Source organism: Marmota flaviventris, chromosome 3, assembly GCF_047511675.1.
Source record: "Marmota flaviventris isolate mMarFla1 chromosome 3, mMarFla1.hap1, whole genome shotgun sequence".
NCBI classification, from domain to species: Eukaryota; Metazoa; Chordata; class Mammalia; order Rodentia; family Sciuridae; genus Marmota; species Marmota flaviventris.
The window spans coordinates 36,342,069-36,361,859 of record NC_092500.1 but is presented as its reverse complement, the minus strand read 5'-3'; the positions used below and the strand labels follow the sequence as shown (position 1 = coordinate 36,361,859).

The window sequence follows — 19,791 nt, the reverse complement described above, 5'->3', positions numbered from 1 at the left end:
GGGATAAGACCCTGTACACCTACGAGCCTCTCTCCCATTCTCCACACCAGGCCTATCGGCTCCTTTGATGTGGCTTTTATATGCCACGCCGACTCCTAATACAGAGCTTTTGCATGCATAGTTGCTTCTTCCTGTTATGTGTTTCCCCAGATATCCTCCCTCACCTCTTTTTGCTCACATTATCATGAAGTTCTTTACACACAATTGTCTGCTCTCTTATAGAGTACAGCTACGCACTACCTCTGCTTTTTGGAGCATTACCAGTCCTCATTCCATTTCTTTATTTTTCTCATAGCACTTATCACTATTGGGCATACCGTGTTTCCTCTACTTACGTGTTTATTGTCTGAATGCCTTGTCAGCATACAGTAAATTATAAGGTGCAAAAGGAAGGGTTTTCTGCATTTTAAAGAAAAAGCCATATATGTACTAATGACAGTGCCTGTTACAGAGAAGGCATTCAGCAAAGAATCTGTTGAATATAAATGTCATAGTGATTGTTCTTCTTAAGGAGTTCATAGTCTGGTTAGAAACAGAATGTACATGCATGAAATAAGGCAAAAGTGTGAAATATGTTATGGATGTACCACACACTGAGGGATGCTTCATAATAAGAGTGATAGAATTAGTAGTAGAGCTGGTTTTGGATTCCAGGATTTCTTTTTGTGGCATATGCTTTCATTTTGATAAAAACAAAACTCTTTCATTCCAGGTTCCTAAATTTTTCAATTCATAACATGCTAGCAATAATTCTGGCTATAGTTACTTCCGTAGCAATTATGAGACTGGCAGCAGTCTTCCTTAAGGGCAGATTTTTTTTTTTTTTTAGTTTATTATGTTATGTGAGCACAGCTAAAGATTAGAAACCCTTGAAAGCCAGTCTTTTCTGAAGATTTTCTGAGATTATAGACTGGAGTTAGTTTAATTTTTTCCCCCTTTGAAAGCCTTTGCAGATTTTGAAGTATTTCAGTCTATCATGAATATGATTTTAAGCCTCATGAAGCATTATCCATTAAAACTGCTGCCTTCAGTAATGGGTCCTGTAGACAGCTGCCAGTCATTAACTGATTGGATGCAAATGAGGATGGGTAAAGCCTGTCATAGTGACTGTGCTGCTAATTTATGGTTAAATCTGGATAGTGGAGAATGATAGCTGATTTAGACTATGTAAACCACAAGTCCTGTCTCATTATGTGGTTGATAATGTCAGGAAAATACTAGACATAGTTGATTACTCTAGTTTGCTGATTTCACCATGACTCTTTGCATTTTTGTGCTTAGCAAAGAGGAAATTTTCTGTAATGACTGCCTTAATGAGTAAGGCATATTGTATTTGAAAGGGTTTTCTTTTTTCTCCCTTCAAGACATTTTGTAAGCCATATTGATTAATAATTGTTTGATAAGAGCATATATTAATCCATTACAGATCAGTTCAATGTATGATCACTCTTCTTGCTTGGCTTCTGGCCTCAGCTAAATATCCATGTGTCCTTATCTCTGTGGAATTTGGCACCACTGATCTCTGCTGTTATGGATCTATGCAGTTTTGACTGTCTCTCATTTCACATACCGCTGTTTTCTGTGTTTTTTACCTTCTATCTCAATTGAAGTATTCTTTCAGTACTGTCCAGAACCTTCCTTCACTTCTCCTTCTCTATAGTGTCTATGGCATTGCCTGGTGTGTGTGTGTGTGTGTGTGTGTGTGTGTGTATGGTGAGTGGTAGTGGTCAGGGAAGTGGTGTCAATAAACATGTCATTGTCTTAAGTTAGATTCTTCATGACCTCATGTCTGTTGGGAGAATTTTCTACCTGGGTGATCAGCCAGCATCTCAACCTCATCACCTCTCTTCTCTAAAATAATCTTGTTATAAAATTCCTTTTTAATTAAGGTCATAATCACCGATTAACAAAGTTATTATGATAAACAGATCAGTGAGCACATAAACATAAAATAGAATGAATGATAGCATATATGGCAGCATATCTGGTGTGCTAAATGAACTTTAAAAATTAAGTTATAGATTCAGAATTGAATCAGTTCTCTTAGAACAGTTCACCTTGGAGAACATCTTACTGGGTTTTTGACCCACCCCATCCCCAATCCCTCTTCTTTTTCAGTACTGAGGATGAACCCAGGGCCTGGCAAATGTTAGGCAAAGCCTGAGCTACATCTCCAGTCCTGTTTTATTTGTTCATCATGTCTGGCTCTGACTTTCATTTTTTAGATGTTTGGAAGTAATTTAAAAAAAAAAATAGTTAAGAATGCCAGGAATGGTGCACACTTGTGATTCCATCCACTCAGGTGGCAGGAATATTGCACTGCCAAGTTTAAGGCCAGGCTCTGCAACTTAGCAAGACCTATCTCAAGGAAAAGGGTGGGGGGGGGGGGGGAAGGACTTGAAATGTAGCAATAGTAATGAGCCACAGGGTTCAAGTGCCAGAATCCACAAAAAAGGGGAAGGTTAATCTAAGGAAAATTCATGAGCTAAAGTTTGTTCTTCATGCCTGTTTCTACTGTAAATTTGGGGATTGTAGATATAAAAGATGTATATAACATGGTGCACATATTTGCAACTCTCAAGGTAATTACTCAAGCATGCCAAGTTTACCCCCCAATGCAAATGACATATATTACCTGTTTACATATTCAAAAAAATTGTTTTAGCTCTGCAATGTTTAACAATTTTTCTTTCTGCTTGATTATTATAAAATTGAGAGTTCTAGTTCTCTTTCATCATATGGTTTCAAATTTCAAGAAATAACTGTTGAAGAAATATTATTTGTTTAGGAAATAACTCAAAATTTGGTATAAAATAGTCACAGAGGTTCAATATAGTTTCTGTGTTTCTAAGAATGAAGGGCCCATACATTTTTCTGTTGTCCCAGCATTATGAACTGTGAGTAAAAAAATACCAATCCATACAAGCTCAATGCAGATAACTTTATGGTGTCTTATAATAAAGTGGTTAATATGCTGCTGATTCTAAGTCATTGAGATTACCCCTAACAAAACTTCTAAGATCTTTATTGACTTTTGAAAAATGTCAATCCTAATACTAGTGTTGTCTTAGATTATACTTAAGAAAGATTTATGCTCTGAAGAAATTAAGACTAACATAAGACTAAATTAAGTATGAAATTAAATTATCATTTTCCATATTAGTTTTTTGTTTCTTAAAATGCTCACTTATAAAATATATCAATCAATTACACCATTCATAGAAAAATGTGTTTTCAGACACATATTTGCATAAAGAATAGTGCTAAAACAGGTACCTATTTAATAGCCTAAGGAGTATTACCAGTGCCTCTGAAGACCTCTTTCTATACCTCTCATGACAATTTTGTTTTGATTCATTTATTTTCTTTTCCTTAGTGTGTGTTAGATCCTCCATACAATGTTAAATAGAAGTGATGACAGCAAATAGTTTTGTTTTCCTACTCTCTTATTCTTGTCTAGAAAAAAGGGTTTTGACACTTTGCCATTAACAATGTGCATTTTATGGTTTTTTATGTATATCACTTTTATTTAGTAAGAGTTTTTTCTTATTTCTAGTTTAAGAATTTTTATGAATTGATGATAGGTTTTTGCCACTCGATATATTAATTTAATGACATATTAGTAGATTTTCTGTTGTCGATGCTGTTTTGTACTCCTGGAATAAACCCAGGAATTGGTTATAATGTATTATTGCTTGTAATTCTTCTAAATTTGTTTTTTGCCTTTACTTTTCAGTTATTGATAGTTCTGTCTTGTAATAGCATAGTCTGATATTGACATCATGTGAGGACTGGCAATGTAGATCAGTGGTTGAACACTTGCCCAGCACCACACACATGTGTGCACTTATGTGTGCACCCGCACACACCCACACACACAGAAGAAACGAAATGAAATCAATTGACGTTAACCTTAAATAATCATTGTGGGATCACTGTCTTTTTCTGTTGTTGTTGTTCCTGAAATATTTTTATAACAAATTGGAATTAGATTTTTCTTCTTTATTAGGTGGAAGTTACCTGTAAAACTAGCTACACTTGATGTTTATAAATGAACTTTTATTCTATTGATTTAATTTCCTTCCTTGTTTTAAAAATAGTCATATTTACTTTTGGGCTAATTTTAGTAACTCTTTTTCCTGGATTTTGTTCAGTTTAACTAGTATTTGAAATCCTTTTGTACAAAGTTATATGTAATATTTATGTCTATTTTGAAATCTTTACTGCAGCTGTAGTTTAAGACCTAGTTCTGCTTTGCATTCTTTGGGCATGTAATGTTGTATTATATCAGATTTTATAATGGTGGTGTATGTATAAAAATGCCCAGGAAATTTATTTTCTTTTTTCTGTTTGTGTAAATTTGCTGGACAGATAGTACACCTACCTTCTCGTTCTCTGGGATGGTTGTTTCTAATTCAGCCACTCAAGTCTATTTTCTTCTGGGGACCAGGGTTTGTGTGGCTTCTATAATCCGACCTCCCACTTGAAGCCCAAACCCTAGCTTACCATGATTTGCAGGTACATGTAGGTGGATGTCATCTCCAGAGTCTGTTTAATCTTTCTAGATTCCTACTCGCATATAGTTTATAGACTTCAGGATTGCTCCTGCTTTTCTACTAATTAATGCTTTTGTTCAAAAAGAGTGAAATATTTTTCTGTGTACCATTTTTGTAGTTTCTGTGGAAGGATCTATTCTCTGGACATCAAACCTGGCTTGTATTAAGGAATGGGTAGCTGTGTTAGGAGTAGTATTTGAGAATGGAGTTGTTTGTTGTGGATCATAGCAGCTCTTTTGAAATTTTAATCTTCCAGTAAAACAAAACAAAGCTGCTACAGCAAGCAAAGATGTACGAATATGAGTACTAGTGTATGCAAAAGGAAATTACAAGTATTGGACTCCTATAAAGCACAGAAGGGTAAAATATGTTCATTTCTTGTTGTAATGTAAAATGACAGATAATGTCACAGAGCCGGTTTCCAAGATAACTTTATTTTGTTTCAGCCCACCCCCATTCCTGCTTCTCTCTCTCTCTCTCTCTCTCTCTCTCTCTCTCTCTCTCTCTCTCTCTCACACACACACACACATACACACACACACACACACACACACACAAATCTATTGTGATCGTGGATTTAAAAGAAAATTACAGATAAATATTGAGGGATTATTGAGGAACTGAGATATTCTGGTTGAAATAGGTTGGATGTGGAGGCATGTTTATGTTTAATTCTGTTAAGAGAATTTTTATCCTTATGCATATAGACAGCTTTCTAGTTTTGTATATTAGTTCTAAACTTTTGTATAATTTTAAAACTATGAACGTTAACATTCAAGGGATTCTAACAGGAACATGAATATTCGTGATTACTAAAAATTAAATAATGATCAAACATACAAAAATTTTTATATTAAGGAATAATACTATTTTCCAAGTAAGTAAACCATATGCAGATTTGATGAAATAATAGAGAAACACATGCACTTGAACATACACACGCACACCTTCTTGAGAGCATGGCTATATGATAGGCTTATTTGTAAGGAATCTAATTTCCATTACTATTATCTGCCACTCTGAACATTCATTCAGCCATTTTAAATAGAATAATTTAGTACCTTTGTGCAAAACAACATTGGATATTATATTAAAATATCAGCATTATTATGTTTTTAGAAGCATTATATTTATGTGTGATAGTCAGTATTTCATTGCTGTCCAACATGCCTGACCAAACAACTTAGAGGAAGAAAAGTTTATTTTAAGTTCATAGTTCTGGAGGCATAATCCATGGTCCATGGTCTCCTGAGTCCCTTGCTCTGGGCCTGGAGAAGAGAGAAGAGGCACCAGGAACAAAATATAAATCCAGAGGCACACCATCAGTGAGCATACTCTACCTGCTTGGAGTTATCACCCACTTAGTCCATTCAAATTTGGAGGGACTCATTAGGTTACAGTTAATTTACAACCTTATCTTTTCACCTCCAAACATTCCTGAATTAACAAAGGAGTTTTGCAGGGACACCTAATTTCTAATCCATAAGAAGATACATTCAACCTTTGAACAATTTCTGTCTAGAAAATTTAAGTGTAGGGAGAAAGAACTGGGTTAGTTAGTTAATCAGAAAATCACCTGAGAATCAGGTTTTGACAGCAACAAGTAAGTGAGATGTCAACTGAAGACATTTCTTTGTAAGTTGCATAGAATGAAGAGGAAATTTACTTTATTATGATGTTGGGGGCACTGTATATTGGAAGTTAAAGTTTGTGTAATAAGAAGAGATGATTTAAATTTTTTTTTTTTTTTCTGGCACTACTTTTCCTTCCTTGGGATAAAAGAGTGAATTGCTCAAACGTGTAGATCATGAGACCACCAACAAAGACTATAAGGGCAAGATGTTTTGATGTTTTCTGCTTTATCCATTGTCTTAATCTCCTTGAGCTTTACAAATAAGCTTTAGTAGTTTTCAGTATTGCAAATACTTCATCGGTTTTGGAATCATCTGAATATTTTCTAAGGAAGACTTCAAGTCACGTTCACTTTAGTGGCTGAGATTGAATAGATTGTCCATATTTATGTATATATTGAAAATAAATTTAAAGTAGAAATGAGTTTCTAGGCTTGTATAATGAAAACATTAGCATATTAATTACTGATTTTGTACAAACCCATGTATTCTGCATTTTTCTTATTGCCAATCAGTGATATATTTAAGAATACTTTTGCTCTTGAAATGCTATTATTTGGAAGGAACAATACAGGACTTAAAAATCTCTTGTTGTTACTCTTTAGGACTATGATTTTGAGATACATCGAAGGCAGTTGATGCAGTCACTGAACCAGTTCAAGTGCTATACCTCTGCTTTCTGTGATACAGCTCCAGCATAAGAAGGCTGTATAGTGCTTTGGTCAGAGGACTGTCATACTTTGGTGTGGCTGTTTCTCATTCTCAGCTCATTCTGAACTTGAGCTTGGAGTATAAATTTATTTTTGAGGTTTCGAGTTGAAAGGAAAAGCTTAATGAAATATATTCTAATCCCAGTTCTGATTATTTGGTAGGAAAATGTGGCTTCTCATGGATTTTAGTCATCTTGACTTGTAAATTTTCTGAATAACAACATTATTTAAGGCTCAATGGATGGAATATATGATCACACAGTTATATTTAGTAACTAGTAATGTTAATTAATTAATAGAAATATGTATCCAGTCGATGTTTTTGGTGAGGGAAAAAAGATTCTTTTATGGCCTTTGGATATTCCCTGTTAGGATTCAATCTAGTTAAGACTACAGCTACAGAAGAGTGAGCCGTGATGTAATAATATAATTTTGGTACATTGACCGCTCTTATATTGACACATTTCCTGAGTGTTTCCTATTTATCTTACTTAGTCATCTATATACTAGATTTCTTTTGCTGCCTGGAAGCAGAAATTCCTGAGTTGTTTATTTAAGACTGTTTAGTAGGTAACATCCTTCCTCATTTTAATATTACACTTTCAATTCATGTAAAAATGCCTTATTTTCAAGTATTTGCTGTTGTGTCTTTCAAGAATTTTTAAAACGCTGATCCTTTATCAGCAAAGAAGCCAAAGAAAATTAACCTCCCTTTTTTCAATTGTTAATAGCTCAAAGTACAGAAGGCAACCTTTAAAATAATCGTTGCCCAAAATTTATACTTACAGTAAAGATATTTGACATTTTTTTAGAAATCTCATAATATAGTTATTTATAAATATTATTCTAATCCAAACCTGTATTTTTCTCCTTAACATACATATTTAATTCTTGAAATATAGATTTCTGCTTGTTATTTCTTTTATAATCCCCTTTTCTCTAGAATCAGCTCTACTTTTGCACTGTTTAACAGTAGCTCCTGAGTTGTTCACAGTTACTGCCAAAAATCAGTATATGAAAATTAACACAGGGTGTAGTACTAAGATGCACTATACTTGTGTATTAGAAGCAGACCTTTAAAAAATTAGGTTTATTTTCAGTTTTAAAATTGGTTTCTAGATTACATTTAATATTGCTTTAGTTTATGGTTTTGTTGGCATGGGTTTAAGTTGACAATGTAATTCTCAGTAACATGTCCAAAAATACTGAATAGATGTGGTACATTATAAAATTGTATATCTCACTGATTATGCTTTTTATGTATAATAATCTATTCATGAGATATATCTTTTATATAGTAGTGGACTTCTCAGTGTTAGAGGTCTATTATCTAATTTAATCCCAGTGAACATGGAGTGTAGTTTAAGCAAGCATCATTACATCCATTTGACAGATGAGAAATGAGCGGAATCAGGATGCTTACTGAAAAACAAAAGGGTAATACTTCATTAGTAATATCTGTTATTTTCTTCATACTATATCATCACAAACTCTCTGGACCTGAGGTTGATCGTTGATGTAGTGAGTATATAAATACCATCTTGTGGGATAGTATAGGTAATATATACTATCCCACAAGATGGTATTTAGTATAGGTAGTATATTTAGCCCAGGATTTGGCCCACATTATATATTTACCAAATTATTGCTTTTACTATTGCTAATGAATATAATGATTCAGTATACCCAAATTTTACTTGAGTATACCCAAATCTAGTTGGTGGCAAGACCAGTACTAAACTCAGGTTTTGGACCTTTTATCTAATGTTTCTGCATCAAAGTTTCTTTAGTGACACATGGTAGAAAACTAACCTGGGGCCTAGGTGGCAGGGACTCGCCCAAGTAATGGCAGGATCCACTGTGAGATAAAGTAATCTATGGGACATTGGATTATAAAAGAACTAATGGAAATTCGGGATAAATCGGATGTCCCTTTTTCTCTCTGGAGTAGTTTAGAAATCATAATACAATTATCCTGGAACTCATGGCCTTTCTATAGGTTCTTCATCTTTTAGATCTGAACCAAACTCAAATGATTCCCATTATCATCGAAGCAAACTGTAAGGGCTCCTTTGAAATACTTTTGTTTCTAATATGAACTCACTCAGAGAAAACTCAAATACTCTTTAGAATTTGCCATCAATTTGTAGGTACTAGGTGAATGACTTTCATGGATTGTGAGATCAGCCATGTATAAGGAATTTCTAAAAGGCCTTTCCTGTATTGGTATGGATATTATAAAATAGGATCAATATTTATGGAATTGTATACATTCACCAAATGTATTTTAACTACTTTTTTTTATGGGTGATTAGCAAAAAAAAAAAAAAAAAAAAAAAAACAGGGCATGAGTTGAGGTGATCCTCAGTCTTGGTGCTCCCAAATTCTTGCCCCTTGGCCAGTCATTATATTTAAAAAGGCAGTTATATTAACTATATATATTACTAGGGCTACTTCATCAAAAACTTTACAGAGAGCACATTGCTCATAGGGATAGAGCAGATATGTTTTGATGGACAGGCCCAGGGAAAAATTGTACATAGATGAAACGTCAATGAATGAAGGCAGATACAGGCCAAACCGTGTATCAGTTACTCTAAGTGATACTGGTAGCAGACCTGGCTGTGGGTGTAGAGGTGATTCATAGTCAAAGTTAGAAATATAGCAGACTTTGTAGATGGGTTGCTGAGGAAGTCCCCCTAGACATATTAAAGCAAAGACATAGATCATATATGTGAACATCACAATATGCATGTAGATGTTTTAGTAAGTAATCATGTTGTCAAGATGAACAGTGTTGTTATTGAAATACTCTATTTTATCTTTTGAATTTTAATGCTGTCTTCTTCACTAGGAATAAATTTAATTTCAGGTCCATTTGAAGTAATCAAAGATTGCAAAACAAGAGAATAACTTCATATTGTAACATGTTAAATTAGAATTACATATACGATTATAGAATATGTGTTCTGGTATCAAGGATACCTGATTTTTAAATCATAGCTACTTCTTACACTTATTTTTTTCAACTAGAACTCTTATTTACCTATTTAACATGATATTCTTTTTTGTGATAATCCAAGGTATAATTGCTTTAGGGAAAACAAATTCCTGAAGGCTTAGAAGGGCTCCTATTTCCCTGGAATAATATGAAGTGATTATCAGATAATTAGAATAAAGCCTAGGCTATACATGTTGACCACTCCCATCAGAGTTTTTATTAATAGATTGAGTAAAAAAGCATTCTGATTAAACACAGAGATATTCTCTCTGTCTCTGTTATGTTCATCATAAATTCCATGCAGTGAAGTGGCTCTTTTCCCCCTTACTTTTTTTTTTAGGGGGGTCACTAGGGATTGAATTTGGGGCCACTCAACCACTAAGCCACATCTCCAGCCCTATTTTTTTTGTATTTTATTTAGAGACAGGGTCTCACTGAGTTGCTTAGCACCTTGCTTTTGCTGAGGCTGGCTTTGTACTCTCCATCCTCTTGTCTCAGCCTCCCAAGCCACGGGGATTATAGGCTTGCACACTGCAACCAGTTTCCTTTGCTTTCCTTTATCCTTCTCCATTGAGACTGGAAAATTTAGCACAATTAACCTTTATATTAAAATTAATTTATTTGAATTATAGTTTTGGCAAGACCATTGGTGGAACATGTACTCCATAGTGCTTGAAACCAAGGGCGTTAGACAGAGAGACACAAGCCTGTCTTTCAGCTTGTTTAAATGTTTTTTGAGTCTCACTTTGCTTCTCTGAGGCATTGTTCCTCCTCTAGTACTAAGGGGGTGGTAAGGTACTGCTATAAAATTTCATAAAGAGTGTATATATACAAAATTTAACCTAAAATTGGTCTTTAATTGGAATAGAAGTAATTCTTACTAGATCTATTAGGCACAAATAAATTAGTTATTTAATATCTTCTGCAGCATGCCTGACACAGGTTCCTGGCAAAATGCGAATTTTTACCCTTTTTGGAAATAGCATTCTGATTCTTTATAAGTAACTCATAGTTGGGGAAAGTGAACTTTAGGATTTATCTTCTTATTTATGCAATTAAATACTTCAATTTTGGCAGATCTTTACATACTATTTAAGAATTTGATAGCAGGATTAAAGATAAAAGATTAACATTCTAAGATAAATTATAGCTAAAAGCAAGAGTCTAAGAGTCTTTACATATTTTGGTATTTATTTATTTTACTATTGAAATGAATATGCATATCTGATAGCCCCAAGAGGCATGTTTACTCATGTAGACCTGAATAGTAAGTAGCTAAAAATGAAATATTAATATTAAGCAATATGTTTTTATCTGATTTTTCACAGAGCAGTACTATATGGCAAATCATGAGAAAATTGTTATTTTTATAATAAATGGTATATGCCATAATTTCTTCAAATTTTAAATATAAAAATCCCCTGAAATGTAGGCCAGATTTCCACATATGGATTTTTTTTTGCTGTGAAATTGCAATAGTTACTTCATAGAAGTTTGATTTTAGTCTATAAACTTAAAAAGTTTCGTGTCTTTGGATGAGGACTGTGGAAAACATTGGAAGTACTTATTGACACAGATCACTTAGCATTTCCAGAGGGACTGCATATTTGATTTTCTCTTTGGAACAAGTTTTACAGGATGTGAATATTTAATTGTTTCTCTACTTTTCAAAGAACATAAAATAGACCGTGGCAGATTGTGGACTAAAGTACAAGAGGAGCTTTCATTATGAATTAAGGTCAAGTTTCTTCTTAAGTGGATACCTTTTAGATGTTGTTGAATATCTGTGTGAAGGGTTCTTGAGGTGTAAGAGTGATTCCTACTTCACTTCCTGGTTTTCTTAATAGAAGAGTTTTTTTTTTTTTTTTTTTAAATCAGAGTACATTTGCTAGGATTTATTTAGTTATGTGTAGAAATGCCTTTTTGCCTTCCCTTACTTTTCTTGTGGATGTTTAGCCTAGGAAGGAAGTCTTAAATTTATTAAACAATGCTTGTTCTGTCTCTCCCACATCCTCACAGCACCAAAATCATTGTATCTGTGTCTTAAGTCCCTACCTAGCATGTTGGACACCTGTGAGCAATAGCTGTTTGTTGACCGTAGGTTGAGTATGTTCTGTTTCCATTGTGTTAACAGGAAAAATGTGACCTTTAAAATTATAATCTCAAAGAAATGTAAAACAGCATATTTTTGATATAAACTTTTCTCAGGCCTGGAAAATATATTTTGAATATGGGCACCAGATAGCTTATTTTGTTGTGGTTAGGTTTTATTTACTCCTAGCAGCTCTGAAAGGATGACTCATTTGAATACTTTTATTTTGTCTCATATTGTACTTTGGTTCCTAAATTACATATGGAAACATACTGAGTACTATATTATTCTATTTTGAGTTCAGACTAAATATTAGGAAGGTAAGGTGGCTCTACCTCTACCTTCAGATACCTGAGAACAAATCTGGATCCCCTTTTTCATTAACTGTTACCTGGTGAGCTAATCTTCAGTTTTCTCCTCAGTAAATGGGATATTAATATACCTCAGATGTTTTTTATTAGGCTAAATAAGTTTAGATCACTTTCAAGTATATAGCAATCTTTAAATAAATATAAGCACCACTATTATTAGTTTATTATAACATCTTATTCTTCTCCTTTTTCCTTTTCTTCTTTATTTGTTCACTTCAATTATCACAGTGTGTTTTTTTGTTTGTTCATTTGTTTTTGTTTGTTTTTTCAAGTACTGGGTATTCAACCCAGGGATACTTAACCACTGAGCCATATTTTATTTTTTATTTTGAGGCATGGTCTCACTAAGTTGCTTAGGAATTTGCTCAATTGCTGAGGCTGGCTTTGATTTAGTAGCTAGGATTAGAAGTTTGTGTCACCATGCCCTGCTCAGTTATCATACTGTGGCAAAGAAGGCCCATAAGATTGTGTAGTTGCCTCTCTAAATTAGCACAGTTTCTTATAAAATTCACTTGTATAATAAGAAGTAGATGTGAACTCTGAGTATTCGGAAACTGTATGGTATTCATCCATACTTTATTAAAATATAGACTTTTAAAACACTGATAACCATTTTAGGCTTTATCACAATTTGAGGGGGAAGAATTTTAAGCATTTTATTCCAATAAAACTACACCTCTGAAAATCCATTGCATGGAATTATCACATCGATAAAATGTATGGACTTAAGTGCAAAAGATATAACATAATAAATATTAATGAAAATGCAAGTCTTTATGTTCAGGTGAGGTCCAGTGTATAAATATGAAAGTGGAAATTTGAAAATAATCCTGTACATCTGTTTTGAATTGTCTTGGTATAAGAAAAAGTTTGATGTTAAAGCTCTTTATTTCTTAAGTAGGATATAGTATAATTCCATCTCTATTTTAAAAGAATGTGAAGTATGACTTTAATTTTCCATTTCTACCTCTCGTTTCCTCCCCCTCCTCCCCCTTTCCTTCCCCACTTTTCCCCCCTAGATCCCAGGTAAGGGGTTAGATTAATTATATTCTTGGTTCATGGTCAATTTTTAGGGTGATCCCTGCCAAGTTTTCTCTTTTATTCATCTCTCTTTTATGTCTGTATCTAACTTCATTTTACCTTTGCATCATAGGCAACTGTTCTAATGCATTTGGATTTGTATTCTTGGATTTACAATGTACACTTAACAAAATATGCACTGATATTTAGGGTGTTAATTTTTAATAATAATTATAAATGTAATTATGTCACAATACATTAGATTTTTGCTAGTAGGCTTTTACATGCAGTCATGTTACAGTATTTACATGCTGTATGTTGGTTCTCATAACAATTCATGAAGTAGAACGCATATTGTACTCCCAAGGATGGACACACTGATTATTTCTTACTGTCAGCCAACACGAAGACACCTGAAGTAAACACTGTCTTACATGTTCTCATAGGTGAGAATTCTGAGTCGGAAATTGCTGATCCCAGCTTGTCTTTGATTTAGTTTTGTGATTTGACTGAGTACTCTTGGATGGCATATGAAAGTGGAGGTTCCAGGTGGCATAAGGGACAGGCTGTTCCAAGTCACGCTGCCAACCACAGTGCTCTGGTTGATTCTCCTACAGTTCTTGGCTTCACATAGTCATTTTTTGCCAAGCTGTGTATAAAAGATGTCTTGCTATTGTACTTTGCATTTTGCTGGGTTAATAAGAAATTTTGTACTATTATGTTAGTTTAAATGCTTGGTGCTTATCTGGTTTCCTTTTTTTGTAGTTTCTAGTTTATTCTTTTTGCTCATTTTCTTCCTAGTGGATTTCTTACCTGTTTCTTGTCACTTGTAGGAATACCTTTTACTTTCTAAATAGAGTGCTTTCTCTTTTTAAATATTTGAAGTACATTCTCTGAGTGAATTGTGTGTTTTTAACTTTGAAGTGGCAAAGTTATATGAGCACTTCATTTTGAAGTCTTCAAATTCATCTTTTTTTTACCCTTTGAGTTTTGCTTAGGAGTCCTCTTAAGGAGTCTTTTTCTATTCCACGAAGATATTCCCCTACATAGTCTTCTCTTAGCTTTACCTTTTCACGTTTAACTTTGTGAGTATCTGGAATTTACCTTTGTATTTGGTGAAAACAGCACTAAAATCCAGTTGTATTTTTCTCTTTTGTATATGGTTAGGATACATTCTTCAAGTTCCTTAATAAACAATGCTAAAATATTACATAAAATTTATATATTAATTTATATAAAACCAATGTTTTCATAGTGTAAAATTGTCCCGTCTATGAAACTTGGAATATTTCTCTGTATCTTAGCGGTTTGGCTTGGATATTTTCAAATAATGAGTCTAGTTACATTTAAAAATCGACACGATGTGAAAAAGGCACACTGAGTAATTGGCAGGTGAATTATTTAGAAGTGGAATCATCACATAGGCAATTATGGTACATGTTTTATATTTTATACTTTAACATTTAATATATAAAATATGTTAAAATTAGCTGGAATTGAGATGGTTTTTCAGTTCAAGTGTGATATTTTATTTTATCATTGGAATACAAAAAATGAATAGTGTCCATGAAAATAATTGCTATTTAGATGACCGTTAATAGTATTTTTTATTTCTGGTCATATTCTCTGGGATAGCTTTATGCATTTATAAGTGAGCTCTACTTTATGTTGGCATGTATTGGTAGCATTGATGAAAAATATCAATCACATTTATATTTGTAAGTCTGGAAACGCTAACAGAAATTTTCCCTCCAAAAACAAAAAAAAATCATGAGACAGTTTTAGTTTTTAGTTGGGCAACTCTTTAATGATTTTAAAATGTGTTTTGATAAACACAACACTGGGGAAAAGTTACCTATGGGAGAAGAGATTTTGAGAAGGAATTTTGATTTTGATTTGAACATGATGAAATCTTGTCATCCTATCAATGCCTAAAGCAAAAGCACCGGAAGTAAAATAAATCAGCAGAATTGTTTCTTGCACACACACACTCACACACACATACACAACAGATGAGAGGGAGCAATGGAGGAGGGGGGGGGGAGAGAGGGAGAGAGAGAGATAGAGAACAAGAGAGAACGAGAACATGAACATTACACCGTGGAGAATCCTGAGGTCTCATGTGTCCAGGTGCAGGATTTTGACTTTGGTCAGGTGATATTCATATCTAAATTAGCCTTATCACTTAACTTTGTTTTATTATTTATAATTCTTACCACTCCCAGAAGTTCATTCATTCATCTTATTGTACACATCCTATCTTCTTCAACCCCCTCCACTCCTCTTTCTTTTATCATAGGCTCCAAGTAGGTAACAGCTTGATTATTTGGTTTCAATATTATATGCACAACCTCTAATAAAGTTTCTGGCCCCCCAAAAATGTATTAACAAGTATTATTTAATGATTACATTTGTGAATGAATAAATGAATACAACCAAAGGAGTGGACATATCTAAATATAGCTGTATTCATGTTGACTACTGCCAAGAGCATTACTTAAGATTAATAAAGATACAGATATTGAATAGATCAATTTGCTCCTGTGGACATATGACCTAAAATATTCAAAGCAAATCATTGCTATATTTTTCCTGCATCTGTATTTTAAGTCTGTGGTTTGGGTGGGGTGGTATTAATATAATGTTTTCTTTTTGCTTAAATTAATATTTGGATGAATTTCTCTGGAGTAATTTCAATGCAAATCAATTTTCATTTACTAATCCCTCAATCAAAGCAGAACTTTGTGGAGGGATGAAGTGGATTGGAAACTCACCTAGGTATCAGAAGTTTCCATAGAGCCATGCTTCATTAATTTGTTGGGGGAAAGCTAGTATATATAAAATCCATGTAGTGTTACACCTGTTAAGTTTGAAGATAATCATAACATTTTACTATTGTGTTTGCCATATTTTAACTTCCTGTTATGGATTTAGTAGTTCAACTGGACAATATTTTAAATTGCTTTACGTGTGTGTGTGTGTGTGTGTGTGTGTGTGTGTGTGAGAGAGAGAGAGAGAGAGAGAGAGAGAGAGAGAGAGATTGATTGGGGATGGAATCCAGAGGTGCTTTAATACTGAGTTACATCTCCAACTCATTTTTTATTTTTTAATTTTGAGAAAGGGTCTTGCTAAGTGCTGAAGGCCTTGATAAGTTGGTGAGACTGTCCTTAAACTTGCAATCCTCCATGTGTGGATTTACCTTTCCATTTGAGTATATGATTTTCTGTGGATTCATCATTTCAAGTTCTCATCCTTAATGTGTGAATGTCAGTTTGCAATAAAAGACAAATCATGATATAAGAATGTCAGGTGTAGCGTAGAGTAAATTTGGAAATAGTGAGCCTTGGGTTGGAATTTCTGCTGTAATATCTCAGGATCAACTTGGCAAATTCTTCAGTGCCTCTGAGTCTGCTTCCTCACCCACAGGACAGGCATTAGCTTTATGTACAGGACTCTGTAGAAAGCTTCGTGAGATGACATATATCAAGTGTGGAATAGTATGTGACATTGTTCGATGTTGGATAATGCTCAGTTCAGTGCCTTTCTTGTTTTCCATCAGAAGCATAACTTACCAAATACGAAAGATTAGTATTCTCTGCAGATAATATAAAGACATAATGACAAAAATCACATTACATTTGTATTATTTCTATCATCAGTGCTCTATAATTTTAAATTGCAGAGCATCAATCATTATAACATTAATGATAATAGCAAATATTTATCATTTACCATTGTTCAGGCATTGTCTGAAACATCTTACTGTATATTGACTAATTTAATTCCCATCACGAAGGCAATGAGTCACTATGAACCCATTTTCCAGATGAGTGAACCATAGTGCTGGTGTATTAAATTATAGGCATGCAGGCAATTCTGATCCTAAAAGATTCTACACTTTTTAAATGCATTAAAAAGTGATACCCTTTCGTTATTCAGGCATAGTGTATCAAATAAATTTTGATACATATAAATCTTTCTTCTTGTCTTCATCTTTCCAATGGGGGAAGAGTTTATTTTCAAGGATCAATACCCATCTCCTTGAGGGGAGAAATGACTTTTAGTATTGAGAAACTATAATTAGATGGGGAGAAAATTAAGGGCACACAGAAAACAAATGATTTTCAACATGATTACGTGTGGGGAAATATTTTTCCCTATAGTGAACTCATTTGTTGGAAGGGTATAAAGAAACATTATATCTGAACAGACCATATATACTTCACTGTTTTAAGAAGGGTAATGTTTTACTGATACGTTCTGATGCCTATTGAGTATCTTTCTAACTTTGATCTTGTTTAGATACTTTTGCTTTTCATCTTTAGATCTTTTATGGCATTTATCAGTTTTTTCATACTAGAATGAAATCTTTGTTTATTTTAAGATGATTTCTTACAGTTTCTAGCCCAATAAGTATACAGTACTTTCAGACCATGAAGACCCCTATGGAAACTTGAAAGAGCATGAAGTCTTTGTAGGTGATCTTAAGATAACATTGTTCTTGGCCTTATGATGAACTGTATATGTATATCAGCTTTGAGACCTAATAATTGCTTTAATTATTTTTAAGCTTTGATTACATTTAATCTCCTGGCTTGGTGAAATGTTAGAGTATAAGGGAAATAAATTTTACTTCTTAAAATGTTTTATGCAGATTTTTGTCTCCCCGTGGTACTTCCTGATGGCCTGATATTATGTTATGTGTAATTGGATTGACGCTTAGCCTGAATGCTTCTTTTTCTTCTTGCCAGCATGGGGTAACCTTGGAAATGTTCTGAAGAGTCAGAGCAAAATTTCTGAAGCTGAAAGCGCCTATAGAAATGCTTTGTACTACCGCAGCAACATGGCTGACATGCTTTATAATTTGTGAGTATGACTCGCTTTCTCTGATTGGGTTCATTTTTGAAACCTGTGGTGAGAGGGACTATTGATTTAACTGCTGGAAACAGAGATGGTGATAGCTGTTTTTCTGAAATAGTCTTTTCATTAATCATGCCTCTGAGACTCATAGGTGGATAGTATTTGTGATTTCTTGGTTGGGAGCCACATCATCTATATTCATGAGTATTGATGTATTATGGCTGAGGTTTTTTGAAGTAGTATACCATATGATAACCTAAGAGTTGGTTTAAACGCTTATAGTTTTTCACAGAGTTTGTTCCCTTAATACTGAGATGGGTATTAGGGCTCATAAAATAAGTCTTTGTGTTTGATACTTATACAAAAAAAAAAAAAAAGCAAGGTGAAAGTAAACACCTTCTTATTGAACTTGGTTTTCTCTCTCTTAATCCACAGTCACAGGTTATTAATAATGATGGCTTTCTTCATCGTTAAGAAATTGCTCATGTCAAAGTATATATAGAATGTTTGCTTAGCCAGAGAGTTAATGAAAAAGAACATGGTTGTGATAATGGTGGTTCTTTTTCCTCTTCCTCATCCTCATCCTCTTCATTTTTTTTTTATTTTTGGTCTTTGAAGGTACTGATGATTATCAGCAAGATTTGGATAATGGGGTAATTTAGAATATCTGCACATTGAATTAGAAACATCCCTATGATTAATTTTGTTGTTTTTGTTGTTGTTTGACTGAAAGTCCTAGGAGCTATTAAGAAGTTTGAGCTGGTAAATCCAAACTAAACTCAAGTCCTTGTTTGGCCTCTTATCTTTATGAGAACATTTTGTTTGTTTGTAATAGAAATCTAGCTTAAACTTGCTTAGACACAAAAGAGAATTTATGAACTCCCATAACTGGGAATTCTTGGGGTTGTCTAGATGCAGGCACGGTTAAGTCCCAGTGCTTGATTATGTTCTGGGGATTTGCCCCAATTTTGTGGCTCTGGTTTTGTCCTGCTTTGTTCCATTCTCTGTGCTGCTCTGTCTGTAGGGATGAGAAGGGGGCTCCTGCACCTTTATTTGTGTTACCTCCTGATTCTTCTTAGTCTTGGAAGAGAAGATAACTTTTTTTGTTTGTTTTGGGGTCTGTATTAATCCTGCAAAAAGCTCTCCTGGGGTCCTGAATGTTCTCTTGCATGAAACACTGGGCAGTGTGGGAGGGACTGAGAGAATCCTCCTTTGAGAGCTTTTCAGAGTTGGTATGGGCAGAACAGATGTCTACCCACTTGTGTTTAATGAACTCAACATAATATTGACAGTATCAAAAATTTGTAAACTTTAATTTTTGATATGTATTTATACTCTGGCTACCTAATCTTTCATACTGGTTAACTCTAAAAGTACTGAAATTAAAAAAATAAATAAATAAAGTCCAAATAGGAAAAGTTCTAGTTATTTGAGGGAAGGCAGAAGGAATGGTTCATTTCATTTTCTGTTCATACATTTACCCTGTCTTTAAATTTCTACTCTCTGATGGTGGGATCTCAGCTGAGGGGGCTGATTGTGTGAATTAAGTT

At 33.9% G+C, this 19,791-nt stretch overlaps 1 protein-coding gene across 2 annotated transcripts in view; it reads left to right on the top strand.

Moving 5' to 3' along the window:
- Tmtc2 (transmembrane O-mannosyltransferase targeting cadherins 2) overlaps positions 1-19,791 on the top strand; it is a 391,166-nt gene that overhangs the window by 196,223 nt on the left and 175,152 nt on the right. For both annotated transcript variants that reach the window (XM_027919857.2, XM_027919916.3), the window contains one exon: positions 18,133-18,247. In XM_027919857.2, coding sequence (XP_027775658.2) covers positions 18,133-18,247 — 115 coding nt within the window. The remainder of the gene's footprint in view (positions 1-18,132; positions 18,248-19,791) is intronic.